At 48.1% G+C, this 13683-nt stretch overlaps 1 protein-coding gene across 1 annotated transcript; it reads right to left on the bottom strand.

The window, feature by feature from the left end:
• Positions 1 to 78: 78 nt before the first annotated feature.
• LOC122385925 (skin secretory protein xP2-like) lies at positions 79 to 9393 on the bottom strand. The gene is made up of 2 exons (XM_043374593.1): positions 9204 to 9393; positions 79 to 2534 (listed from the first exon to the last, which is right to left on the bottom strand). The coding sequence occupies exons 1-2, from the start codon at positions 9206 to 9208 to the stop codon at positions 614 to 616; spliced, it is 1926 nt and encodes a 641-aa protein (XP_043230528.1). The 5' UTR covers positions 9209 to 9393; the 3' UTR covers positions 79 to 613.
• Between the last annotated feature and the right edge of the window lie 4290 nt (positions 9394 to 13683).

Raw genomic sequence — 13683 nt, 5'->3', positions numbered from 1 at the left:
ATGACCTTACCACCCTTGTCAAAATATTTGAGTGTTTGCTGGATGTCTGACATTCGCTCGATATCAGCAAAAGGCGAGTCATTTCCCAATCTTTTATTCATTCCCATTTTCAGATTCAGGATAAACGTTTCCATGCTTGACATGTATTGTTTCGCATTTGTATAGCATTGAAAAACACAACCAAACAATCTGCAGTCGAAGGTTGTTTTTATGCAAATAAAATAAATACCAATCATGGCAATAAAGGAATTCACATGCAATAAGACTAGAGTTATAATTAGCCAGTAAATTTAGCAAGCGTAGTGAAAGCTCAAACCAAGCATAACAATCCTTACGAAATGCACATTGCACAACTCAAAAAGTTAAAACCAATACAGACGGTTCCTTGCAATGCACGTCTTTGAGCTAAAACACAAAGGTAAATGATGTAAAATAAACATGCACTCAGTCCGATCGGGCGCATCCAGTGAGTTCATTAGGCAAGGACACGGGTTCTACCTCTCCCTTTTGTGCTTCACATATAGTTCAGCCAAGAACGGATTATATGCCACGCCGACCCGCTTGAGCCTAGCACATCACAAATGGAAATCGGAGATTCAAGGTTATGACACGATTAGGCTTCAACGGAGACGGCATCCGATTGAGATTCCGCTGTCTCCGGGACAATATCCAACTGGGATTTCTCTGTCTGGGCGACTGTACCCGACGGAGATGAGGCAGCAGTAGAATCAGTACCTGACGGGAAACTTGGCGCAGCAGCGTCTTTCGACATCGAGTCGGGCGACGTGACGACCGTCTCTGCGCCGAGATCTGGCTGTTCGGCAGCTTGAGCGCCCGGCTGGTAGGTGACTTCCTCGTTACTACAGTCACCGTCCTTCCGACTGCAGGGAGCAGTTGAGCTCAGCCGAGCCAGGGCCGCTGCGTAGCAGACTGCAGAGACCTCAGAGGCTCCGGGTGGTCGGGCCATGACGCTCGATTTAGACGTCTCGGAAGATGGTAAGGGTTCATCTGCGAGAGAGTCAGACGAAACGGTATCTTTTGCTTCAATAGTGCTCTCGGATGCGCCAGTCTCTCGATCAGGATTTCTCGGCAAAGCACTCTCTTCATCATCCTCAGGAGTGTAGGCAGAAGGACCAATTGCTCCCCGCTCTTGGCTGTTGGCTTGGTCACTTTCCACTGCTTCATCCTCAGTTTTGGTGGAACCACCAGGTCCCTGTTCCTCGCTGTCGGCTGGGCTACTTGCCTCCGACTCCAAAGTGTCGCTGGAAGGACTGGGCTCCGCCCCCTGACTCCTGGGTGAGCCACTAGCCTCTGCCACACTGGACTCCCGCTCCTGGTTGCTGGATGGAGCACTCGCCCCTGTGTCGGAGGATGTGGCCTCCCGTCCGGGACTCTCCGTCTCCGTTCCGCTCGCTGACGGTCCGGTGGTAGGTGGCAGTTCGCCGGCGCCGGCGCTGTCCTGGCTGCTGACGGGGGCGGCTCCCTCGGCCCGCGGCTGCTGACGGACTGCTGACGGCTGGAGCCGACCGCTGCCCGGAGGCCACCTGGTCGGCGCCGCGCCGGCGGGCGGGGCGCGCTGGCCGCGGGACGGCGTCACTGTGCGCGACCCCTGCCGAGCCGCGGGCGGCGGGGCGCCGGCGGTCCGGTCGTGGCTGCCGATGTGCGGCTCCGGGTAGGCGCCCGCCAGGATGTTACGCAGGTCACGCTCAGCCTGCGCCAGTTCCGAGCGCCGGGTCAGCTGCCACGTGGTGTCGAAACAGAACTGTCCGGCGCGACAGGAGCAGGCCTTCAGCAGCCAGTCGCGGCCGACACGCAGGCCCTGGCTGGCATCGATGGTTTTACTGACGGACTGGAAGACTGAGAGAACCGGTCCCTCGTAGGAAAGACGCCGCTCTGAGCACCGGTTCGTCACCAGCACTCGAAACGCGTACATCTCCGCCCGGTCGTTCGCCGTCAGGGCGTGACAGAGGAAGTACAATTTGCCGCGGTCGGCGCGGATCAGACACCGGAACAGCACGGACTCGGTCGTGTCTTCCAGGAACTTCTCCTGGCCGACGCACCCCAGGGAGAAGCTGAACCGGCCGTGCATGGCGCGGTGCAGCCGCTCGGACAGCTCGTGCTTGCTGGCGAGGTGGGCACGCGCCTCCACCAGCGGCCCTTTCCAGCTGCACGAGACGAGCGCCTCGACACAGCGGGCCGGTCGGTGTGGACAGCAGCGCTCGTGTTGGGCGCGCGCGGCGGCACTGACCCGCTCCGTGCAGCCGCCCGGCAGGTACCGGCACGGCCGCGGCAGCTCGCGGATAATCTTCTCCAGCGCCAGCGCCCGCACGTGGTACATCCAGGCCTTGCAGACGGGGCAGGCGCGCACGCGCGGTCGGCAGCTGGAGCACACCGGGTGGCCGTTGTTGCATTGGTAGATGGGCGGATACAGCTCCTGGTAGCAGACGGGACACTCCAGCACGTCCAGCAGGCAGGAGATGACCTTGCGCATGTCTGTCACGGATACCTCCCGGCTGGGCTCCGGCTCTGTGTCACTGTCGGAGAACAGACACGGCCGGGGGTCAGCAGTGGACGCGTCACGACACAACCGCTACAGTCTACAGACAATTGCAACTGCTTCCTCGAAGTTTATGAAGCACCAGCTCCACATTAGCTAAAATGTATCAGATGTCAATGACTTGTTTACAGTGTCCCGATATCTTATTGTTTGTTTATTAAACACGCGCCCCGTAGGGCTACCGGCGGACCCTACCACCCGTAGGGGGGGGGGGCGTTTCGCCCCCCCCCTAAGATCTCGGTAATTTACCGGCCGATTTTCAAAATTCAAACGGTGTTCGATAACCCCACCCGGGAACTACCTTGTGACCAAATTTCATTGACCTAGGTCAAACCGATGACGTCACAGGTCAGGTCAAATGTCGGATTTTCACCGTTCACAGGCATTTCAAGAAATGTGTTGTGAAATCGAGTAAATTGGTAAGCTATTGAAAACCATCGATGGTACATTGTTCGTCAAACACATACTTCGCTACCTGAGGTCACTGATACCAGGTCAGGTCACAGAGGTCAGGTCACAGAGGTCAGGTCACAGAGGTCAGGTCACAGAGGTCAGGTCACAGAGGTCAGGTCACAGAGGTCAGGTCACAGAGGTCAGGTCACTGGGGGTCACCTGGAGGTCACAATATGAAAGTGTCGTGTGATACATGTTTTATGGTCCATTTTACATGACAAATGCGATTATGTGGGTCAGGCAGCCTTTAGGGCCAGCTTAGATCACGTTTTGGTGAAGGTCAGGTCAAGGTCAGGTCATTTTAGGTCAAATTTCAAAGTTGATATTTTTACATAAAATGGGTATCGATTCGATGCAGCTCGTCGCGGGGAGTCCAATGGTGGTCTTTGTTTTGCCCTACGTGGGCTAGAATTGCCAAAAATTGAGTTTGAAAATTTGACGTCATCATTTTTGAACAGTTTGTTCGCTATAACTTGCCTAAAAAAAAAACGAGATATCGATCTGAAATTTGGTATGTAGATAGAAGACGGTAGGCACTATCACATATATTCCGGTTTTTTCGAAACTCAAAAAACTTTTTGGATTTGTTGGCTAATATATCCAAAAAATCGCATTGTTGATTTTGGGGGGCAAAACTAAAAAATTTCAAAAATCCTAGATGAATTTTGTAGCCCTGTTAATTCTACACCTTTTATGTCTTGATCATTTTTCTGTATCTTCGAAGCTGTAGGCATGACAGCTCTTCTCGCGAAGTTCTTTTTTTGGTCGAAAATGGAAGAACTTGACGTCATTCTGACGTCATTTGTGGCCAACCTATCATAGCCTCTGGAAACATTTTTGGTCCCAATGTGTCAAATTGATGCCCGGAGGGGTCCTGAAAGTTTGGTGGCGATATCTCCAGCCGTTTAGGAGATATCGACGGAAAAGGACAGGAGGGCCGTTTCGCCCCCCCCCCCCTACGGGGCGCGGGCTTTCGGGTGCGTCGATTGTGGGGGCCATTTTTGCGCCCATGCCCGATATCTTAAATCCCAGTAAAAGTGCAATGCGAGACCCATGACCTTCGCCTGCCCGGGGGGCGTTTTTCGCCCCCCCCCCCCGGAGAATATTGGCGATAGCTCCCGAACCCTTAGGAATAAAAAAGCGAAACTTTCAGTACCTTTCCCCCCTTCAATATGACATCTTCTGGACTTAAAATTTTTGACCAAGCTCCCTTTAAAACGTCACGGTCGATTTTTGTGGACCCATGCACAGCAAACTTCGGTGCCAGAGACGTCAACTTCAAACAGCTGCCAAAAATAGAGTTTTAGAGATAAAGACAAATTACGAACACGGTTTTGTAGCGTTTGACCTAGGAAAAAATACAAAAATAGTTTTGGTGACCTGAGGTCAGGAGTCAGGTCAACCAGCCCAAGCAGGGATTTTAGCTTTCGCAAATACCGTCACCTTTAGGTCTTGGGTGGTTCTCCCCCCAGCTGCTGGCTGACATCTATAAATCATTGGACGAAAGAAGACTGCGCCTACTTCGTACAAAATTAACAAAGTAGCTTTGGAATGAAGTTAAGTAAACTCAGATGCCTAATGATCCGAATTATAAATGCGTAACTGGAAGGGATAAGGAGAGCGTTTAAGGTAAGGAGAGGTAACTTCGTGAAATCCTCAACTTTGTGATTCGCAATTTTTCAGAAATCTGAAAACTTGCAGCGCTGTCAACCATCTCGTCCCGTAGGGCTCGGGCAGTAGGCGGAGTGACTTTTTGGTAAGTTGTCCCTCCTTCGGTTTATATGGTGTTACCCAAAATGTATTTTTCGAAGTTAATTCCTCTTTTTCTGGGTTAATTCAAACTAACGTACCTTTCTCAACTCAACTCTTATAATACTCTTTCCCAACAGATATATACTTTCCATTGCCAGATATTTACCTTTACGTGGCCCGCTGCGATTTTAGGCTTAGCTGCACGGGCAAGGAGGGAAATCACGTTATGGTCTGAAGACAACATCGAGGTGCGCTGACGGCTGTTAAAAGAGGCTAAATTCAGCAAAACTTCTCGTTTTTACGGCATCCCAAGACAAACGCTTGCTTATATCATTGAAAGATACCTAATTCACGAAGTTATGACCATACGTATGAAGTTAGGAGCAAAGAACGTCTTTTTTAAAACGCAATTTGCGAAAAATTCACAGACGATAAAACAAACTAAGAAGGACCATAACGTGTGCAGTGTAATGAAATGGTCGTGCTAGATATGCTTCAGCCTTTTCATACCAACGCAAAATGTTGGCTCTGGAGGAAGATTTGTACCTATTTTTTTCACGAAGTTACCTCTCCTTACCCTAATCACAGGCCAGAGCGATAGAAGCGCCTTGGATGGCCAGAACAGATGATGAAAACAGATCTATTAATATGCATTATGCAGCATGACATTTTCCGGTGAGACCATGACCTTGACCTTTCGTAAAAATTTCAAAATGATATTTAACTCTCTCCGGGCTGGTGGGGGGGGAGGGGGTGTTTGAGCATTCCCATGCGGTTTTTGGCATACCGGTTCATGCATCTTTTCCACACATGTGAAAATTTCGGATCCGGATCATTCAATGTCAGGTCACCAAGTCACTTTGAGTGACCTCACCTCATAAAAAGTTTCAATGTTTGTCATAGAATCACCGAGTGGTCGATTGCTTTGAAACTTTCAGCGATTGCTAAGGCCAACAGTACCTGCCTACCTATGATGAAAAATGTATATCTCGGAATTTTGATATCGGTGACCTAAGGTCAGGTCAATTTTGTGACCTCCCCATTACATGGGTCAATAGCAGAAAATTAAAATGCGCCTCTTTTGGACGAACGCCATTCCAATCACTTTCAAACACTAATAACAAGTAAACATGACACAATGAACCGGTAAATGGCACCTCTAACACCTTCTTATACCCCTGAGGTCATCTCAGGTCACAAATCGGGGTCTAACGGTTGTTAGCTATTCGTTAATAACTTCTTATAGGCGCATGCTAGAGCAATGAAAGCACTTTAGATGTGTTCAGGTCGACTATACTGATAAGCTGATAAGCGATAGGACAGGACCTTATCCGGTCAGGTCATGACCTTGCCTTTGGTAAAAATTTCAATTTGTGCAGTTCATTAGACGCGTCTCGATAAGAGAAACACGATATGCTTTCAAAACAAATGTCGCACCTCTCTCGAGTCGAAAGTTGTTACAGCAAAAAGGTTTTCGTAAAACGGCTATTTTTTTAGTTTTTGCCATCTGGAGGCTAAACCGTTTGTATTAGGTCAATCTAAATACAGTATACAGAAATAGCGTAAACAGGGCAATCGGTTGCATTTTTCGCGGCGCTGTAACTATTGGTTGCCGAGTTATGTGTCAGTTTTTTTTTAAATGTTGAAATATGCAAAATTTTACCTTTGATGGCCCCTGGTAACCTGACCTAAATAATGACCGATGTACATATTTTCCGTCCTGATTTTGGACGCTCTTTCAAATGCCGCCTACTGTCGCTACGTGACCCAGGAGCCGAGTAGGACGAGGGGACTCACGTCTTCAGCCTTGTTAGACGGGGAGGGGGCGGGGAAGAAACACATCCCCTGTCCAGCAGGCGGAGACTGGAGTCAAGTACCGGCCGGAGCAGCGGAGTGCAGCGCCAATTTCTTCTTTTTTAAAATAAATTCTCAGATATGTACATGCTACCAAATAACGAACGTACAATGCAAAGTACGGACTTAAAAAATTTATCTTCGATGAGTCAGTTTCATCATTGTAGGTTTCAACTTTCAAATACAAACATAATAACCCAGATCGGATAAATGATAATAATAACAGGTCAAATGTACATTTGTATATTTAAGCATATAACAAATGTATAACAAATGTATATTACAAATGTATTTATACAAATGTATTGTATAACAAATGTATATTTAAACACAAAGCTTTCGGTATGAAAATAGCTTGATCACTGTGTTAAACAGAAATGTAGGTAACCCAGATCATTTAATAATAACCGGACTAAAGCCAGATTGCTATAAATAATAGCAGGCGAGCCATTAATTGTAGTTACGTGACACAGAAGCTGAGGAGGGCGTCAACATTCAACACCTCCCCCACCCAGATACCTACGTTGCGATCGGATCACCAACGTGGCGAGAGGTCACCTTAGGCCAACACTCGGTGACCTTTTCCAGGCAACAGTAGCATTTGAAATGGCTCGACGAGTCAAATAGGATGGTGCCAATATTGTTGCTCTGCAACCATCGTAGCCGAAGCTATAAATAACGTTCCCAAGCCTTAAGACTTTCCATTTGCCAAGTCAGCGGAGACACTGAGCAGTTTGTTCAATGATTATGGAGCGAGCAAAGCGAGCGTAGTCTTTCGTAGATTAGGTGATGGAAATTTCTGAGTATAAGCGGCCGGCCGGCCGTGCGGACGCTTTTGCGAGGCTTATATCTCAGCAACCACTTGACCGATTTACATGAGGTAATTTTTGTAGGTAGCTTCATTCCCTCTACCAAATATCGGACTATTCCCGATGCATTTGGGTGACCCCTTATGCACGTTCCACGTTCAAAACGAAGAGGTGTCAGTTTTGTAACAATTGCAATATATCGGTAACTACTGGGCCGATTGCGCTGAAAGTTGACATGCATAGGCACCCACTAGGCAATGCATATCCATGTGCCACACCCACAGATGGGGTGCTGCTGAACGTGCGCATTGCAGGAGTCGATTCCAGATCTCGAGAACGGCTGAACCGATTGCGCTGAAATTTGGAGCATTGCTAGGGACCGGTTAGAAGGGTGCCGTGCAAAAGTCGGTTGGGACCCATTTTGCACGTGCGCACGTGCAGGGTGCCGCTTTCAGATCTCGAGAACGGCTGGGCCGATTGCGCTCAAATTTGGCACACCGCTAGGGACCGGCTAGTATGGTGCAGTGCACCCTCTCGCTCACTCCGTTAGTCGCCCAAAAGGCGTTTTACTTGGTCTATGAAATGTTGACCCTCGCCGGCCGAGGGGGGGGGGGTGGGTGCCGCCCCCCCCCCCCTAGGGTTTTTCGCGACAGCTCCGAACACGCTGGCGATAGAGAGATGAAACTTGGCATACCTGACCTTTCATTCCAGCCGGATCTTTCGACACCAATCGAATTTTTGGATCAGGTCAGGTCACTGACCTATGACGTCATAAGTGAAACTATGCACGGTCTTCAGATGTCGCAACTTCGCAACGCCCTCACTACCAGAGGAGATGTCACAGGGAAATGAAACTTGCAGGATCTGGTATCCATTATAAGTCTCACAACTTGTTCATCTCGGATTTTTCCTAAAGGTCATATGAGGTCAGATCATTTTCGTGACCTCACCATTATAAGTCAATGGGGAAAAATGAAAACTGCTATTCTGGCGCCGGGAACGATCTCCAACTATCTCAAGCACACAGAATCGTGATTTGGTGCACTCCTTGCAAGGTTAGATGCGTCACTTTTGCAATGTTAACCTTGCGTGACGTCATTTATGACGTCATCAAGGTCATATTAGTTTTTCGTCAATAACTCTTGATCAAATTGAGCTAGCGAGTCGGGAAAGCCACCAATGGACTCAGGAAGACCTGCCAAATCGAATGATATGCGACATGACCTCTTTCGATCAGCTTCGTGACCTGGGGGTGCTGACCTGACCTTGACCTAAGGTCAACACCCTAAGTTGACCTGACCCGAACAAAAAGTATATCATTCGACGCGCCTGAGCGAGCCGAACACGCTGCTGCCAAAATCGCGGCTCTGCGGCCGTTTTTTTTTTGCGAAGTTATTCACCAAAAACTGAACCGTACCTAGAGGCACTTGACCTGACCTCAGAGGTCACCGGTTGACCTAGGACCTTAAAATTGGGTACCAATCTCTGCGTCTCGTAACGGCGCACACGCTCGTTTTTTTCGCGACGCGCTAGCTCCACCCAGGGCCGGGCGAAACAGCGAGGGGGGGGTCGTACCCGCCCCCCCCCCCTCCCTGGCCGGCGCATATGTAGAAAACCAATAGGTCCGGCGAGAGTTAAATCCTCAGACTATTTCTGAAGGTATAGGTAGAAACCAATTACTTGCTGAGATCGAGCCAAGCACTCTTTTACTGCGTTTTCTGGTATTCGAGTTTGTTTTGATCGCACACCCAAATCAAAACAGATAAATGAAACGTTACCTCATTCCGCCGGTATTGTGACGACCTCGTTGGCACAGAGTCGCGGCTGGCACGGACGTCCCCGCCGCGCCGGTCGGCCGACTTGTGACCGGAGCCGAGCCGACGCCGCCCACCGCCGCAGGCCACGAGCGGTCACCGCGGACCAGTCCATTATTTCAGTCGGAGGGGCGGTCGAATCGGAGCCGAATCTAGCCCTGTAAGGAACTTTAGGGAGTTTGTGCAAGTGCATGTAAGATAGCATAGGCATAGTTTAGAAACGGACTGCCTATATGGATTAAACCCGCGCTCCGTAGGGGGGGGGGGCGAAATGGCCCCCCTGTCCTTTCTCGTAGATATCTCCTAAACGGCTGCAGACATCACCACCAAACTTTCAGGACCCCTCCCCACATCAATTTTACACATCGTGACCAAAAACTTTTCCAGAGGCTATAAGTTGGTGACAAATGACGTCGGAGTGACGTCATGTTCTGCCATTTTCGACCCAAAAAAGGCTTCGTGGGAAGAAGTGTCAGGCCTACAGCTTTGAAGATACAGAAAAACGTTTAAACATTTAAGTTGTAGAATTGACAGGGCTAAAAACTGCTATCTCGGATTTTCGAAATTTAGGATTTTGACCCCCCCAAAATCAAAAAAGTATTTTTTAGATATAATAGCGAAAAAATCCCAAAAGTTTTTCGTAGGTATTTCGAAAAACAAAACGGAATATGTGATAGTACCTACCTTCCGACTTCTATCCACATAGCAGATTTCAGATCGATCCCTCTTTTTTGGCCAAGTTACCTATAGCGAAAATACTGTCCAAAAATGATGATGAAAAACTTCAAGCTTAATTTTTTGCAATTCTAGACCAAGTAGCGCAAAACAAAGACCGCCATTAGCCTCCCCGTTAAGAGCTGTATCGAATCTATATACCTACCCATTTTACCTATGCCAAAGTACCTATCAACTTTGAAATTTGACCTAATTTGACCTGACCTTCACCAGAACATAACTTTAATGGCCCTAAAGGCTGCCTGACCCACATAATCGCATTTGTCATGTAAAATGAACCATAAAACATGTACCTATCACACATCACTTTCATATTGTGACCCTCAGTCAAGTATAACCTGGCCTTTGTGACCTGACCTGGTAATTGGTATCAGTGACCTCAGATAGCAAAATATGTGTTTGTCGAACAAGTTCCATCGATGATTTTCAATAACATACCAATTTACTCGATTTCACAACACATTTCTTGAAATGCCTGTAAACGGTGAAAATGCGACATTTGCCTAAACTGTGACGTCATTGGTTAGACCGAGGTCAATGAAATTGGGTACATGGTAGTTCACTGGTGGGGGTTCACATCGATATCGAACGCCGTTTGAATTTTGAAAATCGGCCGGTCAATTTCCGAGATTTCAGGGGGGCTGTTTTGCTCCCCCCCCCCCCACGGGTGGTATAAGGTCCGCCGATAGCCCTACGGGTCACCAACAGCAACGAATAGGTACAGCGTCGGATTCAGAATCGCTCTAAAACATTTAGGTGATAAATTTGGGGACGGGAAATACGAATATTACTTTTATTTTGACCTACGAGTAACTCCCCTCTCTCTAGTCCCTTAATCGTCCCTCAAAGGTTGGGGCGCGTCAAAAGTGCCTCAAGGCTTCGCTGAGGGTCAGAATAATGGTCGTGCAGCCAATTCCTCCTTGGGACACTTTTGACACGCCCCATCCTTTGAGGGACAATTAACCTGCGCCCTGGTGGGGGGGGGGGGGCTATTTTTTGCCCCCCCCCCCTCCAGACTTTTCGATATACCTATCTCCAGAACCGCTGCGCCGATCGTCACCAAACTTTCAGTAGGTACAGGTCTCGCGGGTTTTAAGCGTAGGTTTTGCCTTTCCGGCTATATCTTTTTCGTCTTCAGCTTTGTAGGCTTGAAGATGTGACCGATTTATTCGTTTAACTCCCTTTCATGATCATGGAAAAAGGTTTGATTGTATGCCGGCTAGTTTCGGAGAAATTAAAGGAAAACCTCAAAATTCGCCGTTTGGGGCATTCTGACCGCGGCTTCCCTGCAGTCGCCTATGACTACAGTGGCGCCACCCGACGAGTAGGAGGCTGAAACACAGAGGCATGAATGAATCCAGCGCGTGGTGAACGGTGGATAGAGGCGGGACTCGGCAGAGGCTATCACTGCGGCCCGCGCAGGGCGTCCTTGGACAGCGGGCGAGCCTTCGGGCGGTGAGGCCAGCGGTCACGACAGCCAGGCTCTGTTTGGCATGAAGGGAGGGGAGGCACTCGCCTCAGCCAACTCAGCCGGTTTGGTGGTAGTGGTGGTGGTGTGTGGGGGGGGGGGGGAGGCGGCAGGCGAGAGGGGCTAGAACAAACGGGTCACGGGATGAAATAGAATGGAAATGTAGTGCCATGGTCAACTTACAATATTGTTTACCTTATCATTTATTAACATTACGAAAGAACCCACCATATTAAATTGAGAAATATACTACAGGAAATGTTATTTTTTGATGTTACCGTTTACTTTTAATGGAAACCCTACTTCTTATTAGGGGTGATAAAATGAGCCCCTCTCCTCGTTTTTTCCTGAATAGCTCTGGTAAATAGTGGCGGATAGCAGCGAAGCGTTCAGTGCCGTAAGTTATTTTTCTCACCATAAGTAAATAAATACCCATGCGGTCAGGAGCCAGGATAAGTTCAGGCCATCTGCAATTAAAAGTTTACACCTACCCTGAAAATTTCATGACCCTGACCAAAATGACCTTAGCTTTGGTCTGTGACCAGTTTTTAGAGCCCATTACAGGCCAGAATGGGCATGCGGCGTGTCAGGTCTCATTAACCGTTCGTTTCTAGACTTGTGATTAGAAACGTCCCAACATGTGAAATTGTGTTTGGTCCCTTGTGTCTTATTTGGCCGGGACCAGCGCAGGAACTTGGCCGGTGCCTTCAGGGCTGCTTAACTACAAATTTGCCGATCTGCGGAGCGCAGGGACACGATCTATCCAGGTTGAAAACCATTCGGAATGACATTGCGGCACAGCTAATCTTCAAGGTTTCCGCGACCCTAGAATATCTGCTGTTTAGCTGCCGGTTTCTGGTCACATTACCTACCTAAAGGCGAGGTCACTAGCGATGGAAATGGAAACACGTTGAACAGGCTAGTGAGAAGGATTCAGAGAAGATGAGAAGCAATTTCAAAGTTCTCTATCTGGTCGTGTGGAGGAAAGACGGCGCTACAAAACTGCAAACTGGGATTTTCAAATTTGTGAGATTTTGACCCCCCAAATAAAAAAAAATTGGTCTGTTACAAAATAGCAAAAACCCCAAACGTTTTTCGAATTAAAAAAAGGAATATAATAGAACAAACATGGAATATAATTAAAGAACATGGAATATAATAGTCCCTGATTTCTTCGATCTACCTAACAAATTGTAGATCGATACCTCCTTTTTTTGGCCAAGTTTTAGCGAAAAAAAAACTTCGAAATTGGTGACGTCAATTTTTAACTCAATTTTTAGCAATTCTAGACCACGTAGCGCAAAACAAAGACCACCAGATTAGCCTTATTTTTCTCACCATAAGTAAATAAATACCCATGCGGTCAGGAGCCAGGATAAGTTCAGGCCATCTGCAATTAAAAGTTTACACCTACCCTGAAAATTGCATGACCCTGACCAAAGCTGCGTGACGAGCTGCATCGAATCGGTACCCATTTTATGCAAAAATATCAAATTAAAAAATTTGACCAAATTTGACCTGACCTTTACCTGACCTTCACCAGAACATAACCTAAACTGGCCCCAAAGGCTGCCTGACCCACATAATCGCATTTGTCATGTAAAATGAACCAGAAAACATGCATCACATAATAGTTATTTTCATATTGTGACCCTCAGTGACCTGACCTCTGTGACCTGACCTGGTATCAGTGACCCCAAATTACAAAATATGTGTTTGACGAACAATTCCCCATCGAAAATTGTCATTCATCGATTCCTTATCGATTAATGGCATGCATTTTACTCGATTTTAAAACATATTTCTTGAAATGCCTGTAAACGGTGAAAATTCGACATTTGACCTGACCTGTGACGTCATCGGTTTGACTGAGGTCAATGAAATTGAGCCAAAAGGTATTTCCTCGTTGGGACCATCCAACACAGTTTGCTGCTTGTCGCTATTTTGCGTGGTTCTCGAGATCTTTGGGGGGGGGGCAAATCCCCCCCCATGGGACCGATGCTTGGTAGACCTTAACGGGGCGCGGGTTGAATGACAGAACTGTTCCCAAGAAATAACACTACAGTCGTCTCCCGGCCTCAATAGTCAATGGTAAGCGGCTAAAACTTTGAACGACTACCTATGAATCGGCACGCTGCCGGCTCACTCCGCCCGCCGCTGGCTACGGGTGGCCTTTACCGTTCAATGCCGATTGGCCAACGGCCGAGGTCGTGCGCTGGTCAGCACGCAGAGAGGACGGGA

Source organism: Amphibalanus amphitrite, unplaced genomic scaffold (assembly GCF_019059575.1).
Source record: "Amphibalanus amphitrite isolate SeventyFive unplaced genomic scaffold, NRLGWU_Aamphi_draft 000235F_arrow, whole genome shotgun sequence".
NCBI classification, from domain to species: Eukaryota; Metazoa; Arthropoda; class Thecostraca; order Balanomorpha; family Balanidae; genus Amphibalanus; species Amphibalanus amphitrite.
The sequence above is the reverse complement of the archived record's forward strand: the minus strand, read 5'-3'. Positions and strand labels throughout refer to the sequence as shown.